This window comes from Crinia signifera, chromosome 6 (genome assembly GCF_055691185.1).
Source record: "Crinia signifera chromosome 6, ASM5569118v1, whole genome shotgun sequence".
NCBI classification, from domain to species: Eukaryota; Metazoa; Chordata; class Amphibia; order Anura; family Myobatrachidae; genus Crinia; species Crinia signifera.
The window spans coordinates 16,733,765-16,759,911 of record NC_139222.1 but is presented as its reverse complement, the minus strand read 5'-3'; the positions used below and the strand labels follow the sequence as shown (position 1 = coordinate 16,759,911).

At 50.8% G+C, this 26,147-nt stretch overlaps 2 protein-coding genes across 3 annotated transcripts in view; one reads left to right on the top strand and one right to left on the bottom strand.

Annotated features, from left to right (window-relative positions):
- Positions 1 to 26,147, bottom strand: part of LOC146010000 (uncharacterized) — a 475,993-nt gene that overhangs the window by 355,167 nt on the left and 94,679 nt on the right. The gene's annotated exons all lie outside the window — the stretch shown is intronic.
- Positions 5,991 to 26,147, top strand: part of LOC146010063 (uncharacterized) — a 38,513-nt gene continuing 18,356 nt past the window's right edge. The window contains exons 1-2 of one of the 2 annotated variants that reach the window (XM_083150926.1): positions 5,991 to 6,240; positions 8,431 to 8,500. In XM_083150926.1, coding sequence (XP_083007052.1) covers positions 8,467 to 8,500 — 34 coding nt within the window. In that variant the 5' untranslated portion in view covers positions 5,991 to 6,240; positions 8,431 to 8,466. The remainder of the gene's footprint in view (positions 6,241 to 8,430; positions 8,501 to 26,147) is intronic. The other variant, XM_083150928.1, reaches the window with a different exon arrangement.

Genomic DNA, 26,147 nt, shown 5'->3' with positions numbered 1-26,147 from the left:
AGTGCACATCCCCACAGTGTACTTCCCAGGTCACCAGGACTCTAGTGCACATCCCCACAGTGTACTCCCAGGTCATCAGGACTCTAGTGCACATCCCCACAGTGTACTCCCGGGTCACCAGTACTCTAGTGCACATCCCCACAGTGTACTACCCAGGTCACCAGTACCCTAGTGCACATCCCCACAGTGTACTACCTACATCATCAGGACTCTAGTGCACATCCCCACAGTGTACTCCCGGGTCACCAGGACTCTAGTGCACATCCCCACAGTGTACTCCTTGGTCACCAGGACTCTAGTGCACATCCCCACAGTGTAATTCCACATCACCAGGACTCTGTTGAATTGAATGCAGTCTTCTAGGTGCAAGCTCTTACATTGCCAGAACCATCCTTTTTAGCATCTGTGTTATTGCCTCCTGTGACGTGTCTGTGTTATTGCCTCCTGTAATGTGTCTGTGTTATTGCCTCCTGTGACGTGGCTGTGTTATTGCCTCCTGTGACGTGGCTGTGTTATTGCCTCCTGTGACGTGGCTGTGTTATTGCCTCCTGTGACGTGTCTGTGTTATTGCCTCCTGTGACGTGTCTGTGTTATTGCCTCCTGTGATGTGTCTGTGTTATTGCCTCCTGTGATGTGTCTGTGTTATTGCCTCCTGGGATGTGTCTGTGTTATTGCCTCCTGGGATGTGTCTGTGTTATTGCCTCCTGGGATGTGTCTGTGTTATTGCCTCCTGGGATGTGTCTGTGTTATTGCCTCCTCTGATGTGTCTGTGTTATTGCCTCCTCTGATGTGTCTGTGTTATTGCCTCCTGTGATGTGTCTGTGTTATTGCCTCCTGTGATGTGTCTGTGTTATTGCCTCCTGGGATGTGTCTGTGTTATTGCCTCCTGGGATGTGTCTGTGTTATTGCCTCCTCTGATGTGTCTGTGTTATTGCCTCCTCTGATGTGTCTGTGTTATTGCCTCCTCTGATGTGTCTGTGTTATTGCCTCCTGCGATGTGTCTGTGTTATTGCCTCCTGCGATGTGTCTGTGTTATTGCCTCCTGCGATGTGTCTGTGTTATTGCCTCCTGCGATGTGTCTGTGTTATTGCCTCCTGCGATGTGTCTGTGTTATTGCCTCCTGCGATGTGTCTGTGTTATTGCCTCCTGCGATGTGTCTGTGTTATTGCCTCCTGCGATGTGTCTGTGTTATTGCCTCCTGCGATGTGTCTGTGTTATTGCCTCCTGCGATGTGTCTGTGTTATTGCCTCCTGCGATGTGTCTGTGTTATTGCCTCCTGGGATGTGTCTGTTATTGCCTCCTGGGATGTGTCTGTGTTGCCAATAGACACTGAATTCAATGGAAATATATAGGCAGCTGGTCTTTTTACTTTGGGGAGGAGGGTGTTATCAAATATTTAATCTCAATCCCCTTAGTCCTAGCAATCTTAGTCCTTTGGGTGCCAATATCTCTGAGAGATGTGCAAATTTTCGGCAAAAATACCACCGTTGCTCACATTTGTTATATAAATTCAAATAAAAAATGTTTAAAATAAGATATTTCCTATATAAGGTAACACTACAGGACACTATTGCCCCTTTCAGACCGCACATATTATTTGGTGTTTTGGCATTTTTTTACCATTTCAAAATGGTAATATGTGCGGTCTGAAAGGTCCACAGTGATTTTACCGTTTCCAAAAAAACTGTATTTGAAAATGGTAAAAGAGCAGGGTCCTACCCGTTTCAGACCCGATTTTTTTTTTTTTGCAGTCTGAACGGGTCCGAAACGGTATTTAGGACCCAGCCAATAGTGGTCCCGCTCTGTGCATATCTAATGAGCAGGACCCAATGCAGTGAATATTTAATGAGCGGGTGGGGACCAGCTCATTAAATGTGCACTGCGGTCATTAGATATACACGGAGGTCTGGGGTCCATCCCCCCTCGGAGGTATTTCCAAACCCCCCCACCCACTGGAGGCACCACCCCCCCACACACACACACCTGGGCAGCGCAGGGAAGGGAGGGGGTCCTTGCGGCGTATGTGAGCTCAGTGCTGGGGTCCATGCAGTGGATGGGAACTACGGGATCCCATCAGCCGCAGGGACCCCACCGCTGATCTCACATACGCCGCAGGGACCCCCTGCCCGCCAGCGCAATCCCTTCCTGCGGCGTATGTGAGATCAGCGGTGGGGTCCGTAGTAGTAGTAGTTCCCATCCACCGCAAGGACCCTGTCCGTAGTAGTTCCCATCCACCGCGGGGACCCTGCCACTGATCTCACAAACGCTGCAGGGACTTCCTGCCCGCCAGCGCTGCCGACCTGACCCTGCTGTCCGGATCCCTTCCCTGCCTTGTCCAGGTATGGGGGGAAGAAAGGATGGGATGCCTCAGTGGGGATGGGGGGGGGGGGGAGAATGCCTCAGGGGGGAAACAGAGGATGCCTGAGGGGGGCAGGGGAGGGATGATTTCTCATTGGGGGGTGGGTTGGAAATCCCTGCATGGATGCTTTCAGACCACGAAACCTGTTTAGACCAGGTTATGAGACCAGGTTTATGTGCAGTCTGAAAGGGGTATGAAGCCTGCTTTGACCCATTTTTTAAGAAACGTTTTAAATACCGGGTCTTAGCAGGTTTTGCGGTGTGAAAGCAGCATATGGATTAAAAATATTTGCTTGGTCATTTTCACACCTATTTTGACAAATTCCCCTGGCACGCAAAGGGTTAAATAGAAATAAATGTGACAATCTGTATAAGATGTACTGTAATTGCGTGTAGGCTAATTAGATGTTCCAAATATCACCGGTAATTCCAAATAGTTACTTATGTCCCTGCATACCTGCTGTCCCTGTCCCTGTGTCTCCTTGCCATCTCTCTGCACCTATGCTACCCCTGCAATACCCCACTCTCACTGTCCCTACATCACCCCACTGTCACTGTCCCTGAGTCATCCCGCTGTCTCTGTCCCTGCATCCCACTGTACCCGTCTCTGCGTCACTGTTCCTTTGTCACCCCGCTGTCATCTTACCATCTATGACCCTGTCACTCACCGTCTCTGTCCCTGCTTCCCCATCCTCACTGTCCCTGCATCACCCCGCATCTCTGTCCTTGCACCCCTGCTGTCCCTGCATCTGTCATCACTGTCCCTGCATCCCCGCATCATCTCTGTCCCTGCGTCACCCTGCCACCTCTCTCCCTGCATCCTCATTGTCGCTGTCCCTGCTTCACCTTGCCACCTCTGTCCCTGCATCACCCTGTCCTCACTGTCCCTGCGTCACCTCAACATCTGTCACTGCATCACCCGCCATCTCTCCCTGCATCCTCATTGTCGCTGTCCCTGCTTCACCTTGCCGTCTCTGTCCCTGTGTCACCCTGCCATCTCTGTCCCTGTGCCCCCGCTGTCCCTGCGTCTCTCCGCCTTGTGGCATCATGTTTATTTTGGCTCATTCCATGTAGAATAATGTTTAAGGGGCAAGTATAAGGGGCTCCCCTTTTGAGTGGCCACACCCCTTTTTCTGGAGAGCACAACGACAGCTTTTTCTTTTCCATACCCACACGTCAAAATTTCCACTTTGACCACTGACATGCACCATACAACTCCCATTCTTAAGGCCCCCATACACTAGGGCGACTTGTCAGTACTGACAGCTCCCGTCTCCCCCTGCCCGGCTCTATGCCGCCTGTGTCCCCGCAGCGTCCCCAGCCCCCCCTGCTCCCTCCACCGCCGCGCCGCCCCACTAGGTCCCAAGTCGGGTGGTCGGACGTGCAGCAGGTCCGACCACCCGACGCAGATCCGATGCGCACGGGACCGCGCATCGGATCTGAGGGGACATCAAAACTAGCCGATTTTGGTCCGATTTCGGCCAGATCGGACTGATCTGGCCGAAATCTGACCAAAATCGGCTAGTGTATGGGGGCCTTTACTCACAAGTATGAACTGCAACTCTTTATACAGCACATACTTACTGTTCAATATATACATCATATAATTCTGTTATACCATACATGTCCTATATACTTCTACATAACCATATATGCATTATATACTCGTCAGTAGCGCACGGGGGGTTTCTGAGTACCCAGAATGCCCCCCCCCCCCAGGAGTCTACGTGTCCTAGGCTGAAAGCTGAGGGTCCCCTCTTTCCATGGGTTCACATTTTTAAAAATCAGCCCTTGGGAACCGGAGATATCTGACTTCAAATCAGTGGTCCCCATCCAAGCCTGTTAATTGCTTTCCCAGTCAGATATTTCAGGTTCTGTCTGACTTAGAGTTTTTCTGAGAGTATATTCCAAAAGCTGGGACTCTCCCCCTTTGAAGGACACTAGTAGCTTGTCTCTACTTTTCCCAGAACCAGAGATATCAGCCTTCCAGCAGCTGGTTACTGCTCCAGCTCCACACACCTGGTATGTAGTTGTAGATACTCGTTGGCAGATTGCTCTGCCTCCTGAATTCTGATCCCCTAGTCCCCAATACCATTTGGTAGGTGGGATTCTCTAGTTTTTAATTCCATTAAAATCTAAGAAATCTATTTCTGGGAACTGGAGATATCTGCAGACAAGCAAGCTGTCCTTCCACCAGAAAATTATGGATAGTAAGCCCATGCCACTATACACCCCTCCTCTGCATATTAAACATCCTCTACCACCCTGGAAGTTGTGTATCAGGACCCCTTCATTCAGCCCAATGCCCCTTCTCCCACCCCATCTCCCATCATCTGTGCAGTAAAGGGGTAATTAGTGGAAATTACTGATCCAGGCCCTACATGCTGTATGTATGTATATTTTTTATTATTATTATTTATATACATTTGGTCTATCTATAATACTTTAACTGACCCGGCATATACTGGGTCACCTAAGTGTCCATCTCCGTGCTTTACTCCCCCCCCCTTTGGAAACCCCCTTCTGTAAATCCTGTGTTTGCCCCCTGCTCTTATACTACCGTATATGGGTACTTGTTTCCTAGCAAGGCGCCCACTTTCCCTACGTACGGCACCGTAGGGAAATCGCATTGCATGGGAAATTATAGCGGCATGTGATGCGATTTTTTTTAGTTAATTTATTCACTGCTCATGTCCCCAGGCCATCTCATCGCATGGCATCGCACCTCCCGCATCGATTTTTTTGATCGCATGCGATTTTCTGGGGTGCCATGCCAGACTTGCCACACTATATAAAATCAACTCCACGCAGTTATGTTCAATTAACTAAAAAATCGCATCGCATGCCGCTAAAATGGCTCATGCGATGCGATTTTCCTACGCAGAATAGCCCTCTAATAGAGTAGTGGGCGCCGTGCTAGGAAACAAGTACCCGTATATGCATCATATGCTTCTATGTCATCATACATTGTTATACTACATTGTGTATGCCATACACACATCTGTATTATATAACAGGACATCAGAGCCTGCTCTACCTGTACTACAATAACAGGACACCAGAGCCTGCTCCACCTGGATTACAATAACAGGACACCAGAGCCTGCTCTACCTGTACTACAATAACAGGACACCAGAGCCTGCTCTACCTGTACTACAATAACAGGACACCAGAGCCTGCTCTACCTGTACTACAATAACAGGACACCAGAGCCTGCTCCACCTGCATTACAATAACAGGACACCAGAGCCTGCTCTACCTGTACTACAATAACAGGACACCAGAGCCTGCTCTACCTGTACTACAATAACAGGACACCAGAGCCTGCTCTACCTGTACTACAATAACAGGACACCAGAGCCTGCTCCACCTGGATTACAAAAATTATAACAGTGTCTCCTCCATCTGTATTATTAATACAGGAAAAAAGATCTTCACTTGCGAGTACAGAGGGCACCACTAGATCCTGCAGCTCATCTTTTGCTATAAGATGAGACACTACAGTCTGCTCCGCATGTAAATTTATTATGCACCCCCTGTGTAATGCTATATCATAACCTGCTGCCAGACACTGCAACCATGTCTCCGACCTGTGGGAGTCACGATTGAAGGCAGGAGAGAATAACCGAAAGGCAAGTGGAACGCACAGCACGGAAGTGAGCCAGAGCACAAATGCCGGAAGAAAGGTGGACCGCACAGTCCGGAAGAGAGCTGAAACGCACATCCGGAAGTGAGCTGGACCGCACAAACCGGAAGAAATGTGGAACGCAAAGTGGAAAGTAGCGTAAACTCACAGGAAGTGAATTGAAAGGTCACAGCTGCGACAGCTTTTGGCCGGGTTATACCGTCAGCCTGTGCTCGGTAGTGGATGGCAGGAGATAAGTAAGTACCTCTGTAGGTTATGATACAAAACATTACACATTGGACTAAAATATCCCCAGCATGCTATTATTACTCTGCCTGACCCAGCCCACAGCCTCTGCAAGGCTCACCCCATAGGCTGGGTATTGCTATTTAAGGTCAACAACGTCAAGGTGACACCTAAAATCAAAACTGCAGCCTGTTATTCAAAATATAAACTAATGGTGTGACGTTACCCACTTTGCCAGCGTACTTCATGCCCAAAACAGTGTTGGGCAAAACATGTATTTATGCAAGTGACCCCCACCCCCCTGAATGTTCTGAATAAGAAGCTAATTTGAGTCTTGTGTGCTCCTGATGGGTGTTACTTGTGCCATATATAGGTAGTGTTCCTTTTAGGAACTGTAAACAGCAGGGTGCTGCTGCATGGGGGCAGCATAAGGGGGCGGACCGGGCCTGCCGACATCACTGTTGAGGGTGTTCCCAGGCCGCCGACATCATGAAAGGGGCGTGCTGGGCTGTGACATCACGAAACTGGGCAGGTCCGACTGCCGGTGTCAGTAAAAGGGGGCTTATGGGTAGTATATCCTCCCTCTTCCTATACGCAGTACTCGGGGTAATGGAGAAGTTACTGACTGATCTTGTATGTCAGGAGTGTACAGTTGTATGTGTGTGACAATGTTATACATCTGGGGGATGTGACCGGAGAGGTGACTGCTGGGAATGGGACGTTATACAGTAACACCGGGGGGGATATGACCGGAGAGGTGACTGCTGGGAATGGGGCATTATACAGTAACACCGGGGGGGATGTGACCGGAGAGGTGACTGCTGGGAATGGGGCGTTATACAGTAACACCGAGGGATGTGACCGGAGAGGTGACTGCTGGGAATGGGACGTTATACAGTAACACCGGGGGATGTGACCGGAGAGGTGATTGCTGGGAATGGGACGTTATACAGTAACACCGGGGGATGTGACCGGAGAGGTGACTGCTGGGAATGGGGCGTTATAGAGTAACAATGGGGGATGTGACCGGAGAGGTGACTGCTGGGAATGGGGCATTATACAGTAACAATGGGGAATGTGACCGGAGAGGTGACTGCTGGGAATGGGGCATTATACAGTAACACGGGGGGATGTGACCGGAGAGGAGAATGCTGGGAATGGGGCTTTATACAGTAACACGGGGGGATGTGACCGGAGAGGTGACTGCTGGGAATGGGACATTATACAGTAACACCTGGGGATGTGACCGGAGAGGTGACTGCTGGGAGTGGGACATTATACAGTAACACCGGGGGATGTGACCGGAGAGGTGACTGCTGGGAATGGGGCTTTATACAGTAACACGGGGGGATGTGACCGGAGAGGTGACTGCTGGGAATGGGACATTATACAGTAACACCTGGGGATGTGACCGGAGAGGTGACTGCTGGGAATGGGACATTATACAGTAACACCGGGGGATGTGACCGGAGAGGTGACTGCTGGGAATGGGGAGTCATACAGTAACACCATGGATGTGACCGGAGTGGTGACTGCTGGGAATGGGACATTATACAGTAACATCGGGGGATGTGACCGGAGAGGTGACTGCTGGGAATGGGACATTATACAGTAACACCGGGGGATGTGACCGGAGAGGTGACTGCTGGGAATGGGACGTTATACAGTAACACCGGGGATGTGACCGTAGAGGTGACTGATGGGAATGGGATGTCCTATGGTAACACCGGGGGATGTGACTGGAGAGGTGACTGCTGGGAATGGGACATTATACAGTAACACCGGGGGGGATGTGACCGGAGAGGTGACTGCTGGGAATGGGACATTATACAGTAACACCGGGGGATGTGACCGGAGAGGTGACTCCTGGGAATGGGACGTTATACAGTAACACCGGGGGATGTGACCGGAGAGGGGACTGCTGGGAATGGGACATTATACAGTAACACAGGGGGATATGACTGGAGAGGTGACTGCTGGGAATGGGACATTATACAGTAACACCGAGGATGTGACCGGAGAGGTGACTACTGGGAATGGGACATTATACAGTAACACCGGGGGATGTGACCGGAGAGGTGACTGCTGGGAATGGGACATTATACAGTAACACCGAGGGATGTGCTGGGTGATGACTGTATCATTGAGTATGTCAGGTTCCTATAAGGTGTCAGGATGTCACTGTCTATCTCTCCATGCAGGAGGAAGAGGAACACAAGGGGCTGTACAAGAACGTGATGATGGAGAATCCTTGTCCTCTTATGTCACTGGGTAAGAGGAGACTTATGATGGAGAAATGCCAGTCACACTGGATTTGGGGCCTTATTCTACATGCGATTTGCGGTCGATTCGATCCGCGATGCGATTTAGCAAACCCCCACTATCCATGTCAGCCCAAAGCGTGGCGAGCGGAAGCGATACGTGTCCTCCCAACCTGTTCATACCCCCACTATCCACGTCGGCATGGTGTTGATTTTATACAGTGTGGTGAGCCACCGAGCCCGAAGCGTGATGAACGAATGCGGAAAACGATCCCGAAGCGTGGCGAGCCCCGCTTTAAGCGTCTGCTCAGTGGTTCGCTGCCCTCGCCACACTTTATAAAGCCAACTCCACACGGACGTGGATAGTGGGGGTGTGAACAGGTCTGGAGGACACGTACCGCATCCCCTCGCCACGCTTCGGGCTGACTTGGATAGTGGGGGTGTGCTAAATCGCGGATCGAATCGGCCGCAAATCGCATGCGATTTGCATGAAATCGGGCGCCCTGATCATACACAAGTACCCTACATTTTTAATTACCATAATTAATTGGCATAGTGATACAGGGGGAAAGTTACTAAGATTGGCGTTCTACTTCACATGGGACATAGATGTAATGTGTGCACAGTCCTATTTTATATTCTCGGTGAGTATCTAGGTGTCAGATCTCCCCCTGGATGTGCTTGTATAAGGATGTACCCCCTTCCTTCATAATCGTATCTCTATAGTTTGATGCCCTGGGCAAAATTTACTAAGCTGGAATGGGTAGGAATGCACCCATGCGCACTCATTCGATGACTAAGGTTGGGATCCGCACGTCGACAAATTTACAATCAGACAAATTCATTTTTATGATCGTCACGTTCAGACGATTTTTGCTGTATGACTGAATAGACCATCGATAAAACTCGGCCGTGTGTGGCTGCCATGGAGTTCTATCAGATGGTCTAATTTACTATCATTCTTAGAGGGGTATTCAATCTGGGGTCACGGCTGTCGAGCTTGCTCGTTCTCAGTCTGCTCGACCGAGAATTTGCAGGCGGGATTCAATTTCCCGCCTGCAGCGGGATGAGGAGGTGGGCGTGGCCGCTAGCTGCAGCCGGGAATCTACGAGCTGCAACCGGGAGCTCCTCACTTCCCGCCGTTCTCGGCAGAACAAGCCTGACTGCTTGTGATGTCGGGCTCGTTTTGCCTAGATCTCGTGTTCAATGCAGTCGGGGGAAGACAGCATTGAATAGGGCCCTGCAGCCATCTTCTCCGTCGGGAGATGGCTGCGGGAGATCGAATAACCCCCTTAATGCCCCCATAGATCAGAGAGATATTGTACCCAATCGTACAATTGTGAGTACATTGTGTGTCCAAAAACCACCAATGACTGCCGGCGAGTTGAAGGGACAGTTGGACACAATCGTGATTGTAAGACAGGTCTTTCTGATGTATGGCCACGATAAGACTGAATTCATCCGTGAATTCAGCCCAAAATACGAATGGAAAATAGACCACATTTACCTTATTATGTTGCTGCAAGAAGTGTAATAGTTTTTAAAAACATTAAAATTTCAAAAAATGTCCACAATTTTTGCCACTACTGTATATACTGTGTGTTCTGACACTGTGTGTCTCCTACAGATGGGCCAGTAACAGAGACACGCCAGAGAGATGTCCCCGTCCTCTGTATTCCCAGGATAATCACATATATACAATGTCATCAGTCACTGTGTGTCTCCTACAGATGGGCCCAGTAACAGAGATACCCCAGAGAGATGTCCCCGTCCTCTGTATTCCCAGGATAATCACATATATACCATGTCCTCAGTCACTGCGTGTCTCCTACAGATGGGCCAGTAACAGAGACACGCCAGAGAGATGTCCCCGTCCTCTGTATTCCCAGGATAATCACATATATACAATGTCATCAGTCACTGTGTGTCTCCTACAGATGGGCCCAGTAACAGAGATACCCCAGAGAGATGTCCCCGTCCTCTGTATTCCCAGGATAATCACATATATACCATGTCCTCAGTCACTGTGTGTCTCCTACAGATGGGGCCAGTAACAGAGATACCCCAGAGAGATGTCCCCGTCCTCTGTATTCCCAGGATAATCACATATATACAATGTCCTCAGTCACTGTGTGTCTCCTACAGATGGGCCCAGTAACAGAGATCCCCCAGAGAGATGTCCCCGTCCTCTGTATTCCCAGGATAATCACATATATACCACGTCCTCAGTCACTGCGTGTCTCCTACAGATGGGCCCAATAACAGAGATACCCCAGAGAGATGTCCCCGTCCTCTGTATTACCAGGATAATCACATATATACCATGTCCTCAGTCACTGTGTGTCTCCTACAGATGGGCCCAGTAACAGAGATACCCCAGAGAGGTGTCCCCGTCCTCTGTATTCCCAGGATAATCACATATATACAATGTCCTCAGTCACTGTGTGTCTCCTACAGATGGGCCCAGTAACAGAGATACCCCAGAGAGATGTCCCCGTCCTCTGTATATATGTGATTATCCTGGGAATACAGAGGACGGGGACACCTCTCTGGGGTATCTCTGTTACTGGGCCCATCTGTAGGAGACACACAGTGACTGAGGACATGGTATATATGTGATTAACCTGGGAATACAGAGGACGGGGACATCTCTCTGGGGTATCTCTGTTACTGGCTCCATCTGTAGGAGACACGCAGTGACTGAGGACATGGTATATATGTGATTATCCTGGGAATACAGAGGACGGGGACATCTCTCTGGGGTATCACTGTTACTGGGCCCATCTGTAGGAGACACACAGTGACTGAGGACATTGTATATATGTGATTATCCTGGGAATACAATGTCCTCTGTCACTGTGTGTCTCCTACAGATGGGGCCAGTAACAGAGATACCCCAGAGAGATGTCCCCGTCCTCTGTATTCCCAGGATAATCACATATATACAATGTCCTCAGTCACTGCGTGTCTCCTACAGATGGGCCCAGTAACAGAGATACCCCAGAAAGATGTCCCCGTCCTCTGTATTCCCAGGATAATCACATATATACAATGTCCTCAGTCACTGCGTGTCTCCTACAGATGGGCCCAGTAACAGAGATACCCCAGAGAGATGTCCCGTCCTCTGTATTCCCAGGATAATCACATATATACCATGTCCTCAGTCACTGCGTGTCTCCTACAGATGGGCCCAGTAACAGAGATACCCCAGAGAGATGTCACCGTCCTCTGTATTGCCAGGATAATCACATATATACCGTGTCCTCAGTCACTGCGTGTCTCCTACAGATGGGCCCAGTAACAGAGATACCCCAGAGTGATGTCCCCGTCCTCTGTATTCCCAGGATAATCCTATATATACCATTTCCTCAGTCACTGTGTGTCTCCTACAGATGGAGCCAGTAACAGAGATACCCCAGAGAGATGTCCCCGTCCTCTGTATTCCCAGGATAATCACATATATACCATGTCCTCAGTCACTGCGTGTCTCCTACAGATGGGCCCAGTAACAGAGATACCCCAGAGAGATGTTCCCGTCCTCTGTATTCCCAGGATAATCACATATATACCATTTCCTCAGTCACTGTGTGCCTCCTACAGATGGGCCCAGTAACAGAGATACCCCAGAGAGATGTCCCCGTCCTCTGTATTCCCAGGATAATCACATATATACCATGTCCTCAGTCACTGCGTGTCTCCTACAGATGGGGCCAGTAACAGGAATACCCCAGAGAGATGTCCCCGTCCTCTGTATTCCCAGGATAATCACATATATACAATGTCCTCAGTCACTGTGTGTCTCCTACAGATGGGCCCAGTAACAGAGATACCCCAGAGAGATGTCCCCGTCCTCTGTATTCCCAGGATAATCACATATATACCATGTCCTCAGTCACTGTGTGTCTCCTACAGATGGGCCCAGTAACAGAGATACCCCAGAGAGATGTCCCCGTCCTCTGTATTCCCAGGATAATCACATATATACCATGTCCTCAGTCACTGCGTGTCTCCTACAGATGGGCCCAATAACAGAGATCCCCCAGAGAGATGTCCCCGTCCTCTGTATTCCCAGGATAATCACATATATACCATGTCCTCAGTCACTGTGTCTCCTACAGATGGGCCCAGTAACAGAGATACCCCAGAGAGATGTCCCCGTCCTCTGTATTACCAGGATAATCACATATATACCATGTCCTCAGTCACTGTGTGTCTCCTACAGATGGGCCCAGTAATAGAGATACCCCAGAGAGATGTCCCCGTCCTCTGTATTCCCAGGACCGTACAGAGGAGACTCACAGGACCACACAGGAGGATCAGGTAGGTGGGATTTACCATAGTGAATTTTCACTACATGATCTGTAGAGAAGCTGTGTGTGTCTCATACACTAATATTTACTGTTGTTATTTAGGGTGGAGGCCTGACTGATATTAAGGTAGAAGATACAGAGGGAGAAGAAGAGACGGATGTGACTGATATTAAGGCAGAAGATACAGAGGGAGAAGAGACGGATGTGAGTGATGATCAGTGTAATGAGGAGGAGATCTCTACAGATACCAGCACAGGTGAGTAATAATCACTTATTACAGAGTCACATATTCTCCTTGTTCTGTCACTACAGCGGCCTCTTATCCTACACCCTCATCTGTCACTACAGCAGCCTCTTATCCTACACCCTCCTCTGTCACTACAGCGGCCTCTTATCCTGCACCCTCCTCTGTCACTACAGCAGCCTCTTATCCTGCACCCTCCTCTGTCCCTACAGCGGCCTCTTATCCCGCACCCTCCTCTGTCACTACAGCGGCCTCTTATCCCGCACCTTCCTCTGTCACTACAGCAGCCTCTTATCCTGCACCCTTCTCTGTCACTACAGCAGCCTCTTATCCTGCACCCTCCTCTGTCACTACAGCAGCCTCTTATCCTGCACCCTCCTCTGTCACTACAGCAGCCTCTTATCCTGCACCCTCCTCTGTCACTACAGCAGCCTCTTATCCTGCACCCTCCTCTGTCACTACAGCAGCCTCTTATCCTGCACCCTTCTCTGTCACTACAGCAGCCTCTTATCCTGCACCCTCCTCTGTCACTACAGCGGCCTCTTATCCCGCACCCTCCTCTGTCACTACAGCAGCCTCTTATCCTACACCCTCCTCTGTCACTACAGCGGCCTCTTATCCCGTACCCTCCTCTGTCACTACAGCGGCCTCTTATCCTGCACCCTCCTCTGTCACTACAGCAGCCTCTTATCCTGCACCCTCCTCTGTCCCTACAGCGGCCTCTTATCCCGCACCCTCCTCTGTCACTACAGCGGCCTCTTATCCCGCACCTTCCTCTGTCACTACAGCAGCCTCTTATCCTGCACCCTTCTCTGTCACTACAGCAGCCTCTTATCCTGCACCCTCCTCTGTCACTACAGCAGCCTCTTATCCTACACCCTCCTCTGTCACTACAGCGGCCTCTTATCCTGCGCCCTCCTCTGTCAGTACAGACCAATGAGGGTAATGTATCTGCCTAGTGTGGGAGCCAGGAGCCATGAGCCCATATTATACTCCTCTTCCCCCTCGCATCATGTCACTGTGTGTTACCAGCCCAGAGATCTGACCAGTCTCCTCCCCACACTGTCTGGTGTATCTCATACATCAGGAGCCATCAGCCCCTATTATACCCCTGCTCTCCCCCTCACATCATGTCACTGTGTGTTACCAGCCCAGAGATCTGACCAGTCTCCTCCCCACACTCTGTGGTGTATCTCCTACATCAGGAGCCATCAGCCCCTATTATACTCCTGCTCTCCCCTCACATCATGTCACTGTGTGTTACCAGCCCAGAGATCTGACCAGTCTCCTCCCTACATTCTCTGGTGTATCTCATACATCAGGATCCATCAGCCCCTATTATACTCCTGCTCTCCCCTCACATCATGTCACTGTGTGTTACCAGCCCAGAGATCTGACCAGTCTCCTCCCCACACTCTCTGGTGTATCTCATACATCAGGAGCCATCAGCCCCTATTATACTCCTGCTCTCCCCCTCACATCATATCACTGTGTTACCAGCCCAGAGATCTGACCAGTCTCCTCCCCACACTCTCTGGTGTATCTCATACATCAGCAGCCATCAGCCCCTATTATAATCCTGCTCTCCCCCTCACATCATGTCACTGTGTGTTACCAGCCCAGAGATCTGACCAGTCTCCTCCCTACATTCTCTGGTGTATCTCATACATCAGGATCCATCAGCCCCTATTATACTCCTGCTCTCCCCTCACATCATGTCACTGTGTGTTACCAGCCCAGAGATCTGACCAGTCTCCTCCCTGCACTCTCTGGTGTATCTCATACATCAGGATCCATCTGCCCCTATTATACTCCTGCTCTCCCCTCACATCTCCTCCCTGCACTCACATTCAAATCCTGTATATAGCACTAGGGGTAATTCAATTAGTGGGTTTTACCCCACTCATGAGTTCTCCTACGGGGGGGGGGGGGGGGGGGACGACACTGTTTCCACAGTTTTACATGGAATCGGTGGGTTTACACACGTGTAGCACAATTTTTCAAAACAGGAAAACAGATGTTTAATTGAATAACCTTAAGGTATTTTTGATGGCAAATGCTAAGTAAACTCCAACGCTAATTGAATACCACTATTTCATTGACAATGTATATATATATTTTTTAATAAAGCGATTTTTATTGCCAACAAATGACAAGTAAACCAACAGCACAGATGTGTCTAAATAAGTGTACCGCAGGACCTATACTGTACAAACGTTTAAAAAAATAAATTCAACAATGTAGGACGACTCTCGCCCCCCAAAAAAAGAATGATTATAATCTAAAACAACATAATCAATTCTAACAGTAGCAGACCCATAAGCAATCAATCACAGTATAAACAGTCAGATGGAGCGCGTCTGTGATCGCCAGCGGAGACATGCTGGCGATCCCCGGCCAAAGAAGAGAGGCGCTCCATCTGGATACAATTTTATACTGAGTCCATAGGACCAGATCTGAAGACGAGCTGGCAAACGTACATTGAAGTATTTTGGGGCCACTGATCAAATTGTGTATTATCCACCAGTTCGGTCGGCCGTACTTTTACATAAGACAGTAAATCAGTAGATAATGGGCCGGATCTATCAAGCTTCAAAAAGTGATAGAGTGGAGAGTGATAAACAGCCAGCCAATCAGCTCCTATCTGTCATGGCTGGGTTTGAAAAATGACCGGTAGGAGCTGATTGGCCGGTTGTTTATCACTCTCCACCTTTTGAATCTTGATACATCCGGCCCAGTGTCTGTGGACATAGCTGATAAATAAGTGACAGCAGATGTGTCAGGTGTAGGGAGGGATATCCAGGGCTGTATAAGGCACGGTGGTTACATTTCTGCCAGCGCTTACTGGTAGGTCCTCATGCAGGATGTGAGGCGGTATAATGACCACGGGGTGAATGGAAGAGGAGAAATTAGTAGCATGATTTACAATGTGCAGCCATTGTTTAGTGGCAGGGACACTGGACATCTGTACCACATGACAGTAACGGGAAGCTGGAGGCCTCTTTCTAGCACGGCTCTGGGTCAGAATTTTCTGAGAAGGTCGGGCTCTACCAGTTCCCCAAACACAACGTCCCATCATGCCCTGTAGTGTCTTACAGTAAGAGATCGGGATGGAAATGGGGAAGGGTTACAAAAGAGTAAGAACCTTGGGCAGAATATTCATCCTAGATTACATTATAATCAGTACATTATGTCCAGGAAGAAACCTTGTACAAGGCTGGGCTCTCTTCATTTGCTGGACATGGTGGATCTATGTACGCAAGACCCAGGATTTGCACTGGACGGATGACCTGCTGGGTCTGCATGATAATAGGAGAGGCTGGTTAGCCTGTGATCAGCATTATCAGGTGGATCACTGTTACCAGGATTTCTCTTTCCTCATCTATATGTTATTTCCAGCAGATGGACACAGAAGCAGGAATACCCCGGAGGGACGTCTTATTCTGTCTCCAGATTATAAAGCAGAAGATAACATCACACAGGATTCTCCAGAAGACGCCTCCATTACCCTAAATATACAGCCAGTGCCTCACAGTGCAGATACATCACCTGATACCTCTAATCCCGAGGACTGTTCTCCTGGTAACTCAGATACTGCTACACATAGAACAGCTCATACAGGTGCTGACATATTTACCTGTTCTGAGTGTGATACATGTTTTATAAATCAGTCAGTTTTTATTACACATCAGAGAACTCACACAGGTGAGAAGCCATTTCCATGTTCTGAGTGTGGGAAATCTTTTATTAATAAGTCAGCACTTGCTTCACATGTGAGAATTCACACAGGTAAGAAGCCGCATACATGTACAGAATGTGGGAAATCTTTTATCCGGAAATCAGCTCTCAATGACCATGTGAGAATTCACACAGGTGAGAAACCATTTCTATGTTCTGAGTGTGGGAAATCTTTTATTAATCAGTCAACTCATGCGTCACATGTCAGAACTCACACAGGTGAGAAGCCGTTTTCATGTACAGAATGTGGGAGATCTTTTTCCCGGAAATCAGCTCTCATTAAACATGTGAGAACTCACACAGGTGAGAAGCCATTTCCATGTTCTGAGTGTGAGAAATGTTTTACCCAGAAATCAGATCTTGTTATACATGAGAGACGTCACACAGGTGAGAAGCCGTTTCCATGTTCTGAGTGTGGGAAATGTTTTACCCACAATTCACATCTTGTAGCACATATGAGAATTCACACAGGTGAGAAGGCATTTCCATGTTCTGAGTGTGGGAAATGTTTTATAAAGAAATCGCAACGTGTTTCACATATGAGAACTCACACAGGTGATAATCTACTTCCATGTTCTGAGTGTGAGAAAAGTTTTGTACATAAATCAGTTCTTGTTAGACATGTGAGAACTCACACAGGTGAGAGGCCATTTCCATGTTCTGAGTGTGAGAAAAGTTTTGCACATAAATCAACTCTTGTTAAACATGTGAGAAGTCACACTGATGAGAGGCCATTTCCATGTTCTGAGTGTGAGAAAAGTTTTGCACATAAATCAGACCTTGTTAAACATTTGAGAACTCACACAGGTGAGAAGCCGTTTCCATGTTCTGAGTGTGGGAAATGTTTTAACCGCAATTCACATCTTGTAGCACATATGAGAATTCACACAGGTGAGAAGGCATTTCCATGTTCTCAGTGTGGGAAATGTTTTATAAATAAATCGGAAAGTGTTTCACATATGAGAACTCACACAGGTGATAATCTACTTCCATGTTCTGAGTGTGAGAAAAGTTTTGCACATAAATCAGACCTTGTTAGACATGTGAGAACTCACACAGGTGAGAGGCCATTTCCATGTTCTGAGTGTGAGAAAAGTTTTGCACTTAAATCAGATCTTGTTAAACATGTGAGAACTCACACAGGTGAGAGGCCATTTCCATGTTCTGAGTGTGGAAAATGTTTTAAGCAAAAAAAGCACCTGGTCGTACATCAGAGGCGACACACGGGTAAGAAACCATTTCATGTTCAGTGTGTGGGTTAAGTTTTATAGAGAGATGCGATCTTGTTGTACACCAGAGAAATCACAACCAATTTCCTTGCCTCCAGTGTGGTAAATTTTTTAAACTGAAATCAAATCTTGTTATACACCAGAGAGCTCACACGGGTCAGAAGCCATTTCCATGATCAGAGTGGCGGAAATGTTTTACAAATAAAGGGATACTTGTTAAACATCAGAGAACTCACACAGGTGAGAAACCATTTCCATGTTCTGAGTGTGGGAAATGTTTTACATGGAAATCACAGCTTGTTATACATGAGAGAAGTCACACCGGTTAGAAGCCATTTTCATGTTCTGAGTGTGGAAAATATTTGACACAGAATTCAGATCTCGTTAGACATCACAGAACTCACAGAGGTGTGAAACCATTGTAATTTGCCCGTCGATTGTAGAAAATGTAAAAAAAAACCTGCATCTGTGTGATAATAAATATTAATGTTGATTTTATTAATAATAAATAGACATAAATACAGGCACTTTCCATGCTGTGAAATGCCTGTATACAGAATGTGCTCTGATATGGATTATTGAATTGTTATTGGACGCTGAATACATTCAGATAATGTTTGTGCAATGCTTCTAGGCTAAGACAATAATCTGTAGCTTTAAGAATGATTCAAAAAGCATTTAATGAAACTGTTATTTTTGATGTGTTAAGCAAGTGAGCGCCAGCTGCCGGTGACTCATAGGCTGTGGTCCGATAGTGTCCTTGGGATAAGGGAAACGAAAATTCAAACTATAGCAGGTTATAATTTTAATAGTCACAATTTTGTTCTCTACAACTGTATTCTGTATAAGTTTATCTTTTCTGTCAATAAAAGATAAATTAAAAAAAAAATATATATATATATTTAATAGTCACAAGATAAGTCACAAGATGCTTAGACAATATAAAATCAACATAAGGAGTGTCATGGGTACAAGGGGTGTTCAATTCTTAGAACTGCTGATATCTGATTGGTCTATGTATATGATTGGCCGGTACTTGCTACCTAGCACGTAGTACATCTTATCGCATGGCATGCAATATAGCGGCATGCGATGTGATGCGATTCGATTTTAATTGTAGAAGCACCCTAATGGGTGCTTACAATGTTAAATGCACCCCCATTGTCAATGCCACCCCCACTATCAACGCCAACACGAAGCGCAGTGAGCCTGCGAGGGGCGGCGGTACGTGTCCTCCAACCTTCTCATACCCCCATTATCCACGTCGGCGTGGAGTTGATTTTAGATAGATACACCGGACACGGAATACATGTAACGTAATCCATGTCCGCTCGCCACACTATCTAAAATCAACTCCACGCCGACGTGGATAGTGGGGGTATGAAAAGGTTGGAGGATGCGTACCGTCGCCGCGCTTCGGGTGGGGGTGTTGTTGACAATGGGGGTGCATTTAACATTGTAAGCACCCATCAGGATGCTTGTACAATTAAAAATCGCATTGCATGCCACATGCGATATTTCATTGTACAAGCACTCCTGTTAATTTAACAGGAACATCGCATCGCACACCACTAAGTATGGTATGCGATGGGCGCCGTGCTAGGAAACAAGTACCGATTGGCCTGTTAATTTGATTGGTTTATGTCGAACTTGTAACGCAAATGTCTTACGGTATAAAAGTCTGTGCACGCCAAAACTGTGTCCAGCTGGCAATCATCCTTATTGTACGCTCCGTGTGTGCTACACAACGCAGAATAAAATAATCTTCAAGGAGACTTCGTTCTTATTAATTATTTGGGCCTCCATGCATGTGAGCGTTCCGCCTGTGAAAAGCCATCGCTAGCAGTGTATTTGCACACCTGCTATCCTTGCACTAGTGATCCAATTCTGACTATCTGCAATTCTACCTGCACTCTGACTGTACCTTACATGCACTCAGCAGCAAGACGAAATGTGACTCTGCCACATTATTGGTCCTCGTAGTGTATGCTGGCCCACCCCACAGCCTACTCCCGGGTCACCAGTATCCTAGCGCACATCACCTCCCCACAGCCTACTCCCGGGTCACCAGTATCCTAGCGCACATCACCTCCCCACAGCCTACTCCCGGGTCACCAGTATCCTAGCGCACATCACCTCCCCACAGCCTACTCCCGGGTCACCAGTATCCTAGCGCACATCACCTCCCCACAGCCTACTCCCGGGTCACCAGTATCCTAGCGCACATCACCTCCCCAAAGCCTACTCCCGGGTCACCAGTATCCTAGCGCACATCACCTTCCCACAGCCTACTCCCGGGTCACCAGTATCCTAGCGCACATCACCTCCCCACAGCCTACTCCCGGGTCACCAGTATCCTAGCGCACATCACCTCCCCACAGCCTACTCCCGGGTCACCAGTATCCTAGCGCACATCACCTTCCCACAGCCTACTCCCGGGTCACCAGTATCCTAGCGCACATCACCTCCCCACAGCCTACTCCCGGGTCACCAGTATCCTAGCGCACATCACCTCCCCACAGCCTACTCCCGGGTCACCAGTATCCTAGCGCACATCACCTTCCCACAGCCTACTCCCGGGTCACCAGTATCCTAGCGCACATCACCTCCCCACAGCCTACTCCCGGGTCACCAGTATCCTAGCGCACATCACCTCCCCACAGCCTACTCCCGGGTCACCAGTATCCTAGCGCACATCACCTTCCCACAGCCTACTCCCGGGTCACCAGTATCCTAGCGCACATCACCTCCCCACAGCCTACTCCCGGGTCACCAGTATCCTAGCGCGGATCCGATACGATTTCCCGGCGGTCGGGATCCCGACACTGGAATCCCGACCGCCGAAATCCCGACAAGGGGGGGACATGGATCGCCCCCCCTTGCGGGCCCGGTGCCTCGCTATGCTCGGCACGCTATTTTATTCTCCCTCTATGGGTGTCGTGGACACCCACGGAGGGAGAAAGTTTCGGGATTTCGGCGGTCGGGATTCCAGTGTCGGGATTCCGACCGCCGGGATCCCGACCGCCGGGAAATCAACTGCATCCCCCTAGCGCACATCACCTCCCCACAGCCTACTCCCGGGTCACCAGTATCCTAGCGCACATCACCTCCCCACAGCCTATTCCCGGGTCACCAGTATCCTAGCGCACATCACCTCCCCACAGCCTACTCCCGGGTCACCAGTATCCTAGCGCACATCACCTCCCCACAGCCTACTCCCGGGTCACCAGTATCTTAGCGCACATCGCCTCCCCACAGCCTATTCCCGGGTCACCAGTATCCTAGCGCACATCGCCTCCCCACAGCCTACTCCCGGGTCACCAGTATCCTAGCGCACATCACCTCCCCACAGCCTACTCCCGGGTCACCAGTATCCTAGCGCACATCACCTCCCCACAGCCTACTCCCGGGTCACCAGTATCCTAGCGCACATCACCTCCCCACAGCCTACTCCCGGGTCACCAGTATCCTAGCGCACATCACCTCCCCACAGCCTACTCCCGGGTCACCAGTATCCTAGCGCACATCACCTTCCCACAGCCTACTCCCGGGTCACCAGTATCCTAGCGCACATCACCTCCCCACAGCCTACTCCCGGGTCACCAGTATCCTAGCGCACATCACCTCCCCACAGCCTACTCCCGGGTCACCAGTATCCTAGCGCACATCACCTCCCCACAGCCTACTCCCGGGTCACCAGTATCCTAGCGCACATCACCTTCCCACAGCCTACTCCCGGGTCACCAGTATCCTAGCGCACATCACCTCCCCAGAGCCTACTCCCGGGTCACCAGTATCCTAGCGCGGATCCGATACGATTTCCCGGCGGTCGGAATCCCGACACTGGAATCCCGACCGCCGAAATCCCGACAAGGGGGGGACATGGATCGCCCCACCTTGCGGGCTCGCTGCGCTCGCCACGCAGCGGGCCCGGTGCCTCGCTACGCTCGGCACGCTATTTTATTCTCCCTCTATGGGTGTCGTGGACACCCACGGAGGGAGAAAGTTTCGGGATTTCGGCGGTCGGGATTCCAGTGTCGGGATTCCGACCGCCGGGATCCCGACCGCCGGGAAATAAACTGCATCCCCCTAGCGCACATCACCTCCCCACAGCCTACTCCCGGGTCACCAGTATCCTAGCGCACATCACCTCCCCACAGCCTATTCCCGGGTCACCAGTATCCTAGCGCACATCACCTCCCCACAGCCTACTCCCGGGTCACCAGTATCCTAGCGCACATCACCTCCCCACAGCCTACTCCCGGGTCACCAGTATCTTAGCGCACATCGCCTCCCCACAGCCTACTCCCGGGACACCAGTATCCTAGCGCACATCGCCTCCCCACAGCCTACTCCCGGGTCACCAGTATCCTAGCGCACATCACCTCCCCACAACCTACTCCCGGGTCACCAGTATCCTAGCGCACATCACCTCCCCACAGCCTACTCCCGGGTCGCCAGTATCCTAGCGCACATCACCTCCCCACAGCCTACTCCCGGATCGCCAGTATCCTAGCGCACATCGCCTCCCCACAGCCTACTCCCGGGACACCAGTATCCTAGCGCACATCGCCTCCCCACAGCCTACTCCCGGGTCACCAGTATCCTAGCGCACATCACCTCCCCCCAGCCTACTCCCGGGTCACCAGTATCCTAGCCCACATCGCCTCCCCACGGCCTACTCCCGGGTCACCAGTATCCTAGCGCACATCACCTCCCCACGGCCTACTCCCGGGTCACCAGTATCCTAGCGCACATCACCTCCCCACGGCCTCCTCCCGGGTCACCAGTATCCTAGCGCACATCACCTCCCCACAGCCTACTCCCGGGTCACCAGTATCCTAGCGCACATCACCTCCCCACAGCCTACTCCCGGGTCACCAGTATCCTAGCGCACATCACCTCCCCACAGCCTACTCCCGGGTCACCAGTATCCTAGCGCACATCATCTCCCCACAGCCTACTCCCGGGTCACCAGTATCCTAGCGCACATCATCTCCCCACAGGCTACTCCCGGGTCACCAGTATCCTAGCGCACATCACCTCCCCACAGCCTACTCCCGGGTCACCAGTATCCTAACGCACATCACCTCCCCACAGCCTACTCCCAGGTCGCCAGTATCCTAGCGCACATCACCTCCCCACAGCCTACTCCCGGATCGCCAGTATCCTAGCGCACATCGCCTCCCCACAGTCTACTCCCGGGTCGCCAGTATCCTAGCGCACATCGCCTCCCCCCAGCCTACTCCCGGGTCACCAGTATCCTAGCGCACATCGCCTCCCCCCAGCCTACTCCCGGGTCACCAGTATCCTAGCGCACATCGCCTCCCCACGGCCTACTCCCGGGTCACCAGTATCCTAGCGCACATCGCCTCCCCACGGCCTCCTCCCGGGTCACCAGTATCCTAGCGCACATCACCTCCCCACGGCCTCCTCCCGGGTCACCAGTATCCTAGCGCACATCACCTCCCCACAGCCTACTTCCTGGTCACCAGTATCCTAGCGCACATCACCTCCCCCACAGCCTACTCCCGGGTCACCAGTATCTTAGCGCACATCACCTCCCCACAGCCTACTCCCGGGTCACCAGTATCCTAGCGCACATTACCTCCCCACAGCCTACTTCCGGGTCACCAGTATCCTAGCGCACATCACCTCCCCACAGCCTACTCCCGGGTCACCAGTATCCTAGCGCACATCACCTCCCCACAGCCTACTCCCGGGTCACCAGTATCCTAGCGCACATCACCTCCCCACAGCCTACTCCCGGGTCACCAGTATCCTAGCGCACACCACCTCCCCACAGCCTACTCCCGGGTCACCAGTATCCTAGCGCACACCACCTCCCCACAGCCTACTCCCGGGTCACCAGTATCCTAGCGCACACCACCTCCCCACAGCCTACTCCCGGGTCACCAGTATCCTAGCGCACATCACCTCCCCACAGCCTACTCCCGGGTCACCAGTATCCTAGCGCACATCACCTCCCCACGGCCTACTCCCGGGTCACCAGTATCCTAGTGCACATCACCTCCCCACGGCCTACTCCCGGGACACCAGTATCCTAGCGCACATCACCTCCCCACAGCCTACTCCCGGGACACCAGTATCCTAGCGCACATCACCTCCTCACAGCCTACTCCCGGGACACCAGTATCCTAGCACACATCACCTCCCCACAGCCTACTCCCAGGTCACCAGTATCCTAGCGCACATCACCTCCCCACAGCCTACTCCCGGGTCACAAGTATCCTAGCGCACATCACCTCCCCACAGCCTACTCCCGGGTCACCAGTATCCTAGAGCACATCACCTCCCCACAGCCTACTCTCGGGTCACCAGGACTCTATTGAACATCCTCACAGCGTACTCCCGAATCACCCAGACTCTAGAGCACATGCCTTTCCCACAGTGTACTTCCCAGGTCACCAGGACTCTAGAGCACATCCCCACAGCCTACCCCCGGTTCACCAGGACTCTAGAGCACATCCTCACAGCGTACTTCCGGGTCACCAGGACTCTAGTGCACATCCTCACATCGTACTTCCGGGTCACCAGGACTCTAGAGCACATCCTCACAGTGTACTTCCCAGGTCACCAGTACCCTAGTGTACATCCCCACAGTGTACTTCCCAGGTCACCAGGACTCTATTGCACATGCTCCCAGCGTATTCTGGGGTCACCAGTGGGGATGAGAGCCGGGCACACCTCACATAGGTGCCCAGAGACAACAGGGATGAGAGCTATTGGTGACCCGGGAGTACGCTGTGGGGAAGTGATGTGCACTACAGTCCTGGTGACACGGGAGTACGTTGTGAGGATGTGCTCTAGACTCCTGGTGACCTGGGAAGTACACTGTGGGGATGTTCACTAGAGTCCTGGTGACCCAGGGAGTATGCTGTGGGGATGTGATGTGCACTAGAGTAGTGTCTAGAGCACAATAGTGTCTCGCTATCTTTGAAAACCCATGCAGTTTCTCTTCCCTGCTTGGGGTGTCGCTGTCCGCTGTGGTGTTTCTAGCATAGGTCTGGTTTGCATATCAGTGCTGATATACAGACCACACTGTGCTAGGAGCACTACAGCAGACAGCGACGCCCCAGGCAGGGAAGAGGAACTGCATGGGTTTTCAAAGATAGCGAGTGCTAGAATGAACACTACTCTAGTGCACATCACCTCTCCACAGCGTACTCCCGTGTCACCAGGACTGTAGTGCACATCACTTCCCCACAGCGTACTCCCGTGTCACCAGGACTGTAGTGCACATCACTTCCCCACAGCGTACTCCCGTGTCACCAGGACTGTAGTGCACATCACTTCCCCACAGCGTACTCCCGTGTCACCAGGACTGTAGTGCACATCACTTCCCCACAGCGTACTCCCGTGTCACCAGGACTGTAGTGCACATCACTTCCCCACAGCGTACTCCCGTGTCACCAGGACTGTAGTGCACATCACTTCCCCACAGCGTACTCCCGTGTCACCAGGACTGTAGTGCACATCACTTCCCCACAGCGTACTCCCGGGTCACCAGGACTGTAGTGCACATCACTTCCCCACAGCGTACTCCCGTGTCACCAGGACTGTAGTGCACATCACTTCCCCACAGCGTACTCCCGGGTCACCAGGACTGTAGTGCACATCACTTCCCCACAGCGTGCTCCCGTGTCACCAGGACTGTAGTGCACATCACTTCCCCACAGCGTACTCCCGTGTCACCAGGACTGTAGTGCACATCACTTCCCCACAGCGTACTCCCGTGTCACCAGGACTGTAGTGCACATCACTTCCCCACAGCGTACTCCCGTGTCACCAGGACTGTAGTGCACATCACTTCCCCACAGCGTACTCCCGGGTCACCGAACAGCTCTCATCCCTGTTGTCTCTGGGCACCTATGTGAGGTGTGCCCGGCTCTCATCCCCACTGCTGCCAGAGCCCTGTCCTGCCACCGCTGGAGAAATGCTATATCCATGCTGGAGACTGGTGGGTTTCCATAAATATGCTGTAGTGCTTTACTGTCCCTGCATCACCCCTCCGTCACTGCCCCTGCTTCACTACTCCATCACTGTACCTGCATCACCACGCGGTCCCGTTTCTGTCCCTGTGTCACCTCGCCATCACTGCCCCTGCTTCATCAC